We start from the raw sequence: 12,709 nt of genomic DNA, 5'->3' as shown, positions 1-12,709 counted from the left end.
AAGATCATCAGATCCAACCCTTAGACCAGCACCACTGTGTTTACAATTAAGCCATGTTTCCAAGTGCCACATCCAGAAGTTTTTCTGAGCACTTCCATGTATGGTGGTTCCACCACCTCCCTGGGCAGCCTGTTCGATGCATGACCATGTTTTCAGTGAAGAGGTTTTCCTAATATCCTCCCCTGGCACAGCTTGAGGCCATTTCCTCTCATCCAATACCTAGTTGCGTGGGAGAAGAGACTGACTCCTGCTGCACTGCAACCTTCTCTCAGGCTGTTGTAAACAGATAATGTCTCCCGAGCTCCCTTTTCGCCAGTCTAAACAGCCCCAGCTGCCTTAGCCACTCTTCATAGGACTTGTGCTCCAGACCCTTCACCAGCTCTGTTGCCCTTTTGTGGATACACTCCAGCCCCTCAATGTCTTTCCTAAATTGAGGGCCCCAGAACTGAACACAGCACTTGAGGTGGGGCCTCAACAGTGTGAATACAGGGCAATGATCCCTTCCCTGATCCTGCTGGCCACACTATTGCTGATGAAGGCCAGGGTGCCGTTGGCCTTCTTGGCCACCTGGGCACAGCTGGCTCATGTTCAGCTGCGTCAACCAGCACTCCCAGGTGTTTTTCCACCAGTCAGCTTTCCAGCCACTCTGCCCTCAGCCTGTATCACTGCCTCGGGCTGTCATGACTTGGTCTTGTTGAAGCTTATACTGTTAACCTTGGCTCATTGATCCAGTCAAGAACCCTCAGTAGAGCCTTCCTGTCCTCCTCCCCAGCATGGTGTCTTCTGCAAACTGAGTGAGGGGGCACTCAATCCTCTTGTCCAGATTGTCGATAAAGATGTTAAACAGAGCTGTCTTCAACACTGAGACCTGGGCTGCCAGCTGATGTAACTCCATTCACCGACACTGCGGGCCCAGCCATCCAGTCAGTTTTTATCCGGCAAAGAATGCACTTCTCTTTACCATGGGAAACCAGTTTCTCCTAGAGAATGCTATGAGAAAAGGTGTCAAAGGCTTTACTAAAGTCCATGTAGACAACATCCACAGCCTTTCTCTCATCCATCTGGTTGGTCAAGCAAGATGTGCCTTTCACAAACCCATGCTGGCTGGGCCTGATTCTCTGAGTGTCCTGTATGTCCATAATGGCACTCAAGATTATCTGTTTTGTAACCTTCCCCAGCACTGACGTCATATTGACAAGTCTGTATTTCCCTGTATCCTTCTACTGGGCCGTCTTGTAGATGGGGGTCACATTTGCTAACTTCCAGTCTATTGGGACCTCCCTGCTTAGCCAGGACTGGTGGTAAATGATGGCAAGTGGCTTGCTGAACTCTGCCAGCAGCTCCCTTAATACCCTTGGGTGGATCCCATCTGGCCCCATAGACTTGTGTGCATCTAAATGGTGTTAACATGCTGCTGAACTTTTCCTTCTGCGTTATGGGTGCATCATTCTGCACCCATCCCACCTCTCAGAGCTGGGTACTTGGAGGACAGCTGGTGTCATTATTAAAGACTGAGGCAAAGAAGGTGTTAAGAACCTCAGATTTTTCTTCATACTTTTTTACTATGTTTCGTTTCCCCCTACATCCAGTAAAGAATGTAGAGTTCCTTCAGCCCTTCTTTTGTTGCTGATATATTTGTAAAAACATTTTCCTTTTCTTTTTTGGCAGTAACCAGATTAAGTTCCAGTTAGACTTTGGCCCTTCTAATTTTTCCCCTGGGTAACCTCATGATATCCTTGTTTGTCCTCCCAAGTTGCCTGCTCCTTCTGAAGCTGATACATGCCTTGTTTTTAAACTGAGTTCTACCCAAAACTGTTTGTTTAACCAGGCTGGTCTTCTTCCCCGTTTGTTGACACAGGGGTAGAGCCTGCTCATGTGCCTTTAGATTTCCTTAAAGTACATCCAGCTATCCTGGACCCTTGTGTCCCTCAAGATTGCCTACCAAGGGACTCTCACAACTAGTCCCCTAAATAGGTCAAAGTGCCCTTCAGAACTTCAAGGCAGGAGTTTTACTGATTCCCTCTTTCTCCAGGAACTGAAAACTCATAACAGTTTTTGATTGCTGTGCCCAAGATGGCCTCTGATCACCACCTCTCCCACTAATCCTAGTTTGTTCAAACAAACAGCAGGTCCAGTGGGGCACCAGCCGTTGTTCTCTCCCTCACCCACTATGTGAGGAAATTGTCCTCCAGGAACCTCCTGGACTACTTTCTCTCTGTTGTATTGTATTTCTAGCAGACATCTTGTAAGTTGAAATCCCTTAAGAGAGGAAGAGCTTGTGATTGTGAGAATTCTGCCAACTGTTTATAGACTATTTCAACTGCCTCTTCGTCTTGGTGGTCTAAAGAAGACTCCCACCAGGATATTTCCTTTTACTTTGGGCACTGTAATAATTTTCAAACTGATCACTCTCCCTTAAAAGAGTAAGGGTAGTAGTTTATTCTACTGTACAGCAGTAGCACTGTTTCTTTATGCAAACCAATTATATGGTATATACCCATATAGCTCCAGAACCATTCCACTGGAAGAACTGATGTATGACTCTCTTTGTAGGCTGTTTTGCTGTCTTGTATCATAACATCAGAAAAACTTTTTTTTAAAATGTCTGCCACCAGAGAGAGAACAGTACAAAGGAAGTACAAATAGTGCAGACGACATCAAGGGTGCGAACAGGCGTGATAGATAAAAATTCATATCATCTTAAGTACACTCATAACTGTGTGTGCCAGAGGATTGCCTTTGCTGGTTTCCAAACCATTGACATTGATATTGTATACTCTGGAGCCATTGTTTTTATGTCTTTGTTTTCTCTTCATCTTGGGTTCTGTTTTGTCTGTATGCTGTCTTACTAAATGATTTGCTCTGAGCAATCAACCACAGCACCTAACTCATTTCAAACAAACAATGAAGCTATTTTATTCAGATTTTTTTGAGGTCCTAGCAGTATTGCAGGTATGAGTAGTGAACATGTGTATAAATACAAAAGACAAAATATCTTTTTGAGACATTAGTTGTTAACATTAGAAATGTCTTCAGATTAGAGTAGTATGTTCGGGTTGTTTGAGTAATAGCTGTGACTTTTGCGGGTCTGTAAGAGGGAAAGTGGTAGATTACTGCAACACAGAGCTGCTTGGAAAGTATCCAGTAAAAACTTGAACTTCTTCCAGGAAAATAGGCTTTGAATGTGCTGACTATAACAAGAGAGCATTTGAAGCTAATTTGTTAGTGGGTTTGTTACCACATTTTACTTTAAAGTTGATCTCTTAAGATGTGTTGGGAAAAGAATTAAGCTAAGCGTCAATATTTAGAATGGTGGTTCTAAAAATTAGTGTTACTCAGATAAAAACCTTCAGCAAATCCTTTTTACCTATTTGTGTAGATGTGACTTTGGAGTTACTTTATTCCTTACTCTAGACGGCCTAGAAGAATATACAGAAAAGAAAATACCATTAGTAGCAGCCAGATGTTATCTTTATTTGACATGTGTTAATGTGTTTTGAAAGCTTTACTTCAGTTTTTACTACTCAGCTGATTTAAATGATCATCTTCCTAAACTTATTACTAAAAAGAATGCAGTCTTCTTTCTTGGCTTCTTTCTGATTGCTGTGTTTACCCTGTGCTCTTATATTTAGTGTGTGTTGAATGCTCCTTAAAAACATTGCAATCTATTTTGTAACTCCGTAGGGTGTATTTCTTGGTAGCTAACTGTTGCTTGTTTTATTTTCAAATAATTCTGGAAAATTTACAGCATCATAAAGTCTTCCTTTCCAAGTTTTCACCTATTATGCATTAATGCTGAAGATGTATGCTTGACTTTATGCATACTGTAGTCAACTGTGGTGGGATTGTCTAAAGTTAGCCACATGCTAAGAGTTAATAAATAACATGACCAAAGATAACAAATTAAAGAGAAGATGAAGAAGGGAAGAGAAGGCATTACAGCAACTTAAAAAAAATTATGTGGTTGCTCAGTTGGCTCATTTTCAGGCTTTCCTTGCAAGTTTTTAAATTGTGTCAGATTTTATGATCTAAATTCATCCTACAGGCAGAAACAACTGTGAACTTTCTTCCGCAGTGGAATATTTCTTTGTGTGGTGAATATCTATCAGTTATCTTACTCCTCCATATCTTTGGCATTTTGATGACTCGAGGAGATCACCTTTTTTTGCCACTTTTGTAGCACTAATCTGATGCCTAGTGGGCTAAGGAATTGCCCATTTTTATATAAATTTCCATTTAAACAAATGGCTGCATGTAGGCCGTCTGATGCTCACCAATGACACTCATAAGCAATGGAAAAACAAAGTCAAGCTGTCCATGTGTGGGTATTAGAATACACTAATTGTTTTAAAAGGTTTGGAAATGGCAGTCAGAGATGTCACTTTGTCTTTACCTTCTTGACTAAGCCTATTAGCAAACAGCACTAATTACATTATTATATACTTTTATTTCCTTTTCCTCTTCTATGTTTTGAGAGCAAAAGCCTGCTCATTGTTTCACTTGAATTTGCTTCCTTTCTGGTTTTGGCCCAGTGCCTCATTTTTGGTGTTCAGCATTGCTCCTTGTATTGGAGGAGGTCATAGTCTTTCCCATACCAATGCAGTCCTAGTCCACAATCTTCCTCCTGTTGTTGAAATTTTAGTTCTACCCCATCTAACAGCCTGCAACAATATCATCCTTGTGTGGCACAGGCATGTGGGTCTCTGCTGGAATTTTGGGTGTTAGCTTAGACTTGTTTAACAGTCTGGTTTTCATACCTAATAATTTTCTTTCTGCTGTTACAATGTGACTGAATTGCACCAAATTTCTGCTCTATCAGTGAATGACACTTTGTCACTTCTGAGGCCATGTTCTTGTAAGATTTCAGGTTCCCATCCCTTTTAATGGAAGAGCTTGGTCTCTTCAGAAAAGTTCTCTGTGGCCGGAAGGCTCTGGGTTTGGTTTTTTTATTCCCCACTCTCTGCAGTTATTTTCAGAGCTCTCTGTGATTCAGTGAAAACACATCGATTCTTGGCCAAGAGGGACTTGGGCAGCCCAGCTGTTCTGGGTGATCTCAAGCTGCTAGGCTACTACTTTTAAACACCATATTATGTCTTGGAGTCATTAATGATATTCAGTACATCCAAACTTCAGTCTGTGCTGTTGTCTTGCTGAGCTATGTAGAGAGATTCCCAACAAAGAGCAGTAAAAAAGGGGATTACATTCACAGTGTGGTTTTCTTCCAGCTCTTTGGAAGCCATCCTATATCAATAGAGGAGGTCATATAATGCAAATTGGGTAGGTCAGTAGGCAGGTCTGTATGGATTGTACAGTAGTGTGCAGTGATTGTTCCTCTTCAGTTGACAGTGTAGTAGTTAACAAGGGGAAAGCTCACTGTTGATATTCTCAGGCTCTTCTCAAAGTCTGTGATTTAAGCTGCTGGCAGATTCAGACAGAGAGATCTTCTTGCGGTGGTTTATAGCACATTCTCAAATAGGAATGGGAGATTCCTTGTTCAAAATGATATAGCAGAACACACTTTATGTTGTTTATCGCTTTTCTTTTGCTCATTCTTCTCCTCCCTCCCCAGATTGAGCATGCCAGATTGTTGTAAGGCAGCCCCGTTCAAACCCTGAAGCTAAGCAATACACTATTTTCTCCTGCTTTGTTTCATTGTAGTTAATTTAATATTCTGAAGAATGAAGCATACTGCCATAAGAGCATCAAGCAAGCAAAAAGGGTTTGATACATTTTACAAGAAGGAATACCTGTTGGAATGACATGGGTTCGCAAGCAGGAAAAAGACTGAGCCTTTCCTTCTTCTTCCACTTGGAAGAGTATTCCTTCTGGGTTTTTGTTTGTTTAGTTTTGGGTTTGGTGTCTGCCCCCCAGCTTCTTTTGTATTTTTACTCCCCCATACCTTGCTTTTAGATCATTCCCCTCCTTTCCCTGGCACTGATCTGGATTAGATGACTTGTGTATGCCACTGCCCCTCTGATTCCACTGCATGGGGTTTATTTCCAAGAGGAAGAGAAGGATCTCTACTTTCAGGGTGGGGTGTCAAGGGAGGTGTGTGTGCAGTGTGCTGCAAGGGTTATCTAGCGTGCTGTGACTTGCAGCCTTTTACTTTCAGCTCACCTTCATGTAAGGTCAGTCTCAAGTCTTAGAAGTTTAAAGTGGAATGGTTTTATGCAAAGCAAGTTAAGTTTTTGTTTGTTCTAAAGTTCTGTATACAGACATGCAGGTGGGAGAGAACAATCCTAGAGGACTTGGGATTTGATTTATCCTGAGCAATAGCTGCTAGAAAATGAAAAGAAAATTTCAGAGGTAATCTGGTTATTCTGTGAACAGAAATTAGTCGGATGGTTAAGGTGTAAGCCTTAGACCTGAACAGATCTCTCTTGGGATATATTTAACTAAACTTTTTCACCTGTTTGGTTTTTGTTGTTGATTTGTCAGGGTTTTTTTCCCCTGCCTTCCCAACGAATAGCAACAGTCTATCTACCCCACAGTGGTTATGCAGCTCTGGTTGAGGTCAAGCACTCCAATTTGAACCTCTCAAGGGCTTTCTCTATGTGTTGCCAGTGTACTGGTAAAAATGACTTTAAACTCTTTGTCAGTGCAGTTACTGGTGCATGCATCACAGTCCCACTCAAATAAACCTGTCACAACACAGAGTCAGCAGCTAGAGAAGAGTACAAGGGCAGGCCTCTAGCTTTTCATTCGAGCATCACTAAACGTGCACAGAGTGCCCAATTATTTCAGCATTATTGAGCAAGCCTACAGGAAGACCCAAGCCTTGCTACATTAGATTTTCTTTAGTAATTTGCTCAAGTACCGCTGAGGACACTTAAAGGGCTTAAAACGGTGGCTGCAACCAGTTTCCTTTTCTGGATTGTTAATTCAGGTTTTCTCTTTCAAATTAACTTTCACTGCATGCTGTGCAGTAGCGCTGGGAGAACTGTTTAACACTAATTTTCTCAATTTTCAGCTTTTTTTTTTCATTATATAACTGCTTTTACAGTTACGTATGTTTTGATTAGATGTGCACATGGTGTGTTTCCACTAGAAAGAGAAAAGTGTAATACCTCTGTCAAAAAATAAAAAATTCACCAAAATGGTAACATTCACTTGCTTTTTTTTATTTTTTAATTTTTGTTGTTGTTTTCCTGTTCAGCCTGAGGTTTTTCCATATCAGTCTGAATATGTTTTGTCCAAACATATGGACATTTTTAAGGATGTTTGTGAGCATTAATATCTTGGATTGATCAGATTCATTGATTGATCAGTCAGTTGATGTAGGTGATCAGTCAGACAATCCCCAGCTCCCTGAACAAATTCAATATCTGTGTTTTGTTTTTCACAGCAGCAACAACTCCAGGCCCAGCACTTGTCACATGGACATGGTCTTCCCGTGCCGCTCACTCCGCACCCCTCGGGCTTGCAGCCTCCAGCCATCCCCCCCATTGGCAGCAGTGCTGGTCTCCTGGCACTGTCCAGTGCACTGGGGGGGCAGTCCCACCTCCCAATTAAAGATGAGAAGAAGCACCATGATAATGATCACCAAAGAGGTAGGTGCTGCTAGATGAGTGTGAGGCTTCGTTTCCCTTCTTTTTTTCAAATTCTCCTGTTTAAAACAAGCAAAGGGGAGGGGGGAGAGGAATTTTCAGAAGAGTTCCTAGCTGATTACTTTAGTGTTTAGTATCTAGCAGTAACCAGAAATTGTGTTCAAATGCTAGAAATACAGTTTTATAAATCTGGCTGTACAGCATTAATAATTAACTCTACAGAAAACTTAACATCTGTGCAATTTATTATTTAACAGACATCAAGATTCTTTCTTCGGAGTATGATAAATGTATAATTTTATGTAAACTAACTAGTGCTTTTCTCTTTCTCTCTTCCCCCCATGCCCATTCTCTGCCACCATCTCTCCCCCTCCTTACGCACGTGGGCTGCTCTGCATGCAGACAGAGACTCCATCAAGGTAGGATTCCATTTTGTAGGTGCAAAGGGTAGCTCGACAGGACTGCATGAATGCTGCATTTTTCTGAAGTGTGGCACGGAGTGGTGGAAAAAGTCACAAAGTGGAACTGGGTTGTGATGCTTGTGTTGATTGGCAGCACCCTGCACAACCTGTGTATCACATTTAGGCAGTGGCTGGTAGTGGGGCAGCTGGGATTGCAAGCAACATGCCAACCAGTGAGTTTGCTGGAACAGCATTGAGGCTGTTCTTGGATAGAAAGAAAGGTCTGCCCAAGGTCTGGGTACAAGCTTTTAAGACAGAAGGAGTAAGCCAGTAGTCTTAAGTCATTTGCAGGCTGTAAATTGTAATTCTGATATTTAATGCAATTGAGGAAGGAGAGCTCTGTTGCTCACAGGGGAGAGGTGGGGTGCTACGTGCTGTCCTGTAGTTGAGAGGAGTGAGCTGCCCTTCCCTCTACCCTGACGAATGTTGCACTGGGGATTCTGCCTTCCTTTTCCAAAAATTAATTTTCAGGTTCTGAGTGACTCAGCAGCATACCTGTATCCTGGGTAAGGTAGTGTTCATAAGTAGATGTAATAACACACCTTGTAACTTGGAAAATCTTGAGCATTTAGTAATAGATATGATTCAGTGCTATGTGATGCTTTTCTATACTGATGGCCACCAGAGTCTCTCAGAGACTCCTGGAGTTTTAATGCTGCAGGTGGGGAGATGTGTCTTAGCCCTTTTCTCTTCCTTGATGGGTCTGCTCTCCTAGTTTGCAGTTTTCAGAAACACAAGATCAAGCCTTACTAGGTGGTGCTGAGTGTGAAATGAAAGAAACCCTTCTCTTAGAAATGTCAAGACCTACACCAGCCTTATTGAGCACTTAGAAACAGTTTGTCAAGTTTCTAGTGGTGCTTTTTTTTTTAGGAAGATACAATATATCCTTCGGGTTGGGGAGGTGGTGGAAGAGATGTTCACAGCACGAGTGCATTAGACAAGATTAGCAGGATCTTGTCAGGTCGATACTACCAGTGTGCCTTTGACCGTGTTGGGAGGAGCATGGTTCTGGGCACAGGCTTTGTCCATACCAGAGACCTGTTCAGCCACGGCTGACACTAGGGGCCATGCCCCTGCTTCTTTGGCAACTACAGGTGGGGATGTGTCCCACAGCCTGTCCCAACACATCCATTCTGCCACTGGCAACCCTGACATGTCCCAGCCAAGTGCAACTGAGCTGGTAGTTGTCAGTTTTGCTGTTACCCACATGGCTCTGCATAACAGCCAGGAGCTGACAGGAGCTGTCAGTTTTCACAGTGACCAGCAAAGGCACTGAAGCTGTCTATCTGCTGACATAAGACAACAGCATGTTGGATTTCACAGAATCACAGAATCACCAGATTGGAAGAGACCTTCAAGATCACCAAGTCCAACCCATGCCTAACACCACCTCAACTAAACCATGGCGCTGAGAGCCACATCCAGTCTTTATTTAAACACATCCAGGGATGGTGACTCCTCCACCCCCCCGGGCAGGCGTTTCCAGAACTTTTATCACTCCTTCAATAAAAAACTTTTTCCTGACATCCAACCTAAATTTCCCACTCAGCCTCTTTATCATGAGGGCTGGAAACTGCTACTACTGCTTTAAGCAATGAGACTGGAGAACACATTCATGATGATTTCCCTAGAACACCCACTCTTCACTGTGAACAGATAAGTTCAGTCCATTTTCCTTTTTCCTGCACTCAAACTGACAAATACAAGCAGAGCAGATACCTAAATGTGAGAGTACAAACCCACCTGGTTTCTTGATTGAGTTTGCCTACCTGTACAGTTGGAACCATGACAATTTCATTCAAGAAGATGACTGAGGAGAACTGCTAATATGTGCCATTGACTGTTTCTAAACAATACATGCTACTCATGTTTCTGTAACATTTGTGAGATATTGGGGTGTTTATGCTGGCATGGGTGTTAGGCGGAGCGTTTGTACTGAAAAGGTTGATGTTTTCTAGGATTGATTCACAAGTGCTGTTACTCATACAGCTTCTAGAAGGAGAGAAGGGTGTCTACTTTGTGCAGTTTACTTTGAAATGAGAAGTAGATGTTTGTCTTGCACGGTGCTCAGGTTGTGAATTGGCTTGTGTGTCAGCATTATGGGGCTTACTGCCAGCTTTGCAAGGTGAAAGAGTTTGCTAATTTCCTTAAATGTTTTCAGTGATGCCCAGAGTAGCAGTTAGTCGCTTGTTCAATCGATCCCTCCTCCCTTAAGTGGTTCCTGGTTAAGAGAGGCTTTTTATGATTGTCTGCTGTGTGACTTGAGACAGTTTTTGTCAGCCAGAACCAGCTGGAGTCTGTGTGCTTGTATGAAATAATTTATTCATGCAGGATAACGCTCCTTAACATTTAACAGGTAATGAATGTGACATAAATTTCCTTCTTCCTTTTAATTTTTCCCTTTCCTCTTCCCATGTGCAAACAGGCAGGCTCTGGTACTCTAAATAGTAAGTAATTTTTGGCCATCTGTCAAAAGGAAATTTCAATACAAATTTAAATTAATGATGCCTGAAATTTTTTATAGCTCCTCTAAAAGCCTCTAATGTGCAGAAAATTCTGAATCTGCTGGTAGTAATTAGTGTAGCATGTAATGAGGATATGGGCAATGTTATACAGCCCCAGTGTAACGTTTTGATATGGTAGCAAAATTTTGATTTATATAAGGTTGTGGCTGGGTTTAATTGTGAGAGACACTTTAAAGTGTTTTCTTGCTGGTATAGATTATTAAGCAGGGTGGATTTTAAAATAGTTCATGAAGTGTAAATTTATGCTTTAGTGTGCAATTGAGATAACGAAGGTACACTACCCATTTCTACAAAGAAATGAATTTGGCTGAAATGCCACTACTTCCAGCTTTGGATTTGCTGGGCAGTTTTCTTACTGAAACTTCCTGTCTCTAGCTGTGCTGGTCCTGACTGTCCTCTTAGTTCAGTCTAGGGAAAAGGCAGTTTGCATCACTCTTTCAGACGTGACGTGTTATGCCTCATAGGCCAGACTGGGCTCATGTCCTCCTCAGCACCTCCCTGGAGTGAGTAGTTCACTGCTGAAACTGAGTATTCACCTTCAGGTAACGTGAGATTGTCCAGGAGCTGTTCCTAAATAATAGATCATCGTTGGCACAGCAAGCTCTGTGGAGAAGGGCAGCTTTGGGAGTTCTTTGATTTCTTCTTGGATTCAGTCCTCCAAATTATTTGCGAAGTTTGAAGTGTGGGAAAATTCTAAATGCAGTAAACTGGGTCATGGGAGCGCTCTTTGTGCAGTGGCAAGGCTGTTGAGCAGACAAAGGGAAGGGAAGGGTGGCATGCGCCAGGGCTGTGCTCAAAGTGCAGCCCTGGCTTAAGGGCTCTGAGGGAAAGTAATGTGTTTTGACAGAAAGACAAACAGGTCTGCAGTTAGCTGAACAGCTTTCCGCAGAGGACTTGGTGTGTCTCCTTTTCAAAGCTGTAAAATTTCTTTTTATAAAAAAGAAAAGGAAAAAAAAAAGGGATTATTGTTTTAAGTGCATTCTTCCTTGTTAATTGCACTGCACAAGTTTCTTTTCCACCTCCTGTGAAATCTCTTGATGCAGGAGGCATGTCCTTCTTCCCAGCCCTGGTATCATCTCTGGGACAAATGTGGCAAAAGCTTCTCTGGTGCCTAACAAAGTTCCTTCTCTAACACATTCCCTTTGAAGGAGGTATGGAAGCATCTTGTGTACAAAAGCTCCACCTGACAGAAAGTAGTCTAGTGCTAGCATTCTCTTCCCATGACTCTAAGTGCAGCAAATGGAATGAAGGATCTCCCAGATGCTGGCTGGGTTGTGGGCCTGCCAGAGGTAGCCTGGATATCCCTGAGCAGACTGTTTAAGAATCTGAGAGTCTTCTGAAACATGTGAATTCATGCACAGGATCCAACATGTGTTAACTTTTTATCACTTCTAATACAGATCTCATGTTCTTTATATGCCTGTTGTGCATTGCCTTTCTTTTGGGGTTTGTTTGTTTGTTTGCTTGTGTTGTTTTTTGGTTGTTAGGTTTTTTTTTTTCATCTGATTTTTAAATTATTTGGGGCAGACTATACCTGTAGTAAGACTTGCCAAGATGATGAAAACTTTTTTCATTTTGGTCTTGGGGGCTACTCTTTCAGCAGCAACAAGTGCCAATAATTGAAAATTGCAGTCTTGTGACAGGAATAAAACAGCTGGTTTGAGAGTCTTCTGGGGGGAAAAAAGAGTTTTAGAAGAAAAGATCTGAAATAATGCATCAAATGCAGCTTTGAGGTGGATTTCTGGCCAGCATGCTGTTGAATTGGGAGAAGTCTGTCAGGGCAAATTGAGTTGAATTTAGAAATAAAATTACTTTTGCCTTAATCTGTGTGAAAGCTAATAATTACATGTGGGCGATACAGGGAAAGTGAATGGATGCAATTCCCACATTCCATTTACATTTGTGGTAGCAGGTGCTCCAGTGCTTCTCAAGCTGTTAGCCACTATTAAGTGTTTAGGCCTCTTTTCATTTAGTTGTAAGTAAGAGTAAGCTGCTTACTCCTGAATCTGTGATGCTTGGAGGAGTTGTGTGAATATACTTCTGCAAAGTACAAGATAATTTAAAATAAAAATCCCCAACATACAATGTAGGACTTCTGGATATTACCAAAAGTAATTACGTTGCTGACTTTGTTCTTCTGCTGGTAGAGGAACACCACATAAATTGCTGTGAGGTA

The 12,709-nt window shown here is 42.0% G+C and overlaps 1 protein-coding gene across 4 annotated transcripts in view; it reads left to right on the top strand.

Moving 5' to 3' along the window:
- LOC116437976 (transducin-like enhancer protein 4) overlaps window positions 1-12,709 on the top strand; it is a 98,374-nt gene that overhangs the window by 47,363 nt on the left and 38,302 nt on the right. For 3 of the 4 annotated variants that reach the window (XM_032096404.1, XM_032096405.1, XM_032096402.1), the window contains 2 exons: window positions 7,346-7,550; window positions 7,950-7,966. In XM_032096404.1, coding sequence (XP_031952295.1) covers window positions 7,346-7,550; window positions 7,950-7,966 — 222 coding nt within the window. The remainder of the gene's footprint in view (window positions 1-7,345; window positions 7,551-7,949; window positions 7,967-12,709) is intronic. The other variant, XM_032096403.1, reaches the window with a different exon arrangement.

Source organism: Corvus moneduloides, chromosome Z, assembly GCF_009650955.1.
Source record: "Corvus moneduloides isolate bCorMon1 chromosome Z, bCorMon1.pri, whole genome shotgun sequence".
In the NCBI taxonomy this organism is placed as follows: Eukaryota; Metazoa; Chordata; class Aves; order Passeriformes; family Corvidae; genus Corvus; species Corvus moneduloides.
The sequence above is the reverse complement of the archived record's forward strand: the minus strand, read 5'-3'. Positions and strand labels throughout refer to the sequence as shown.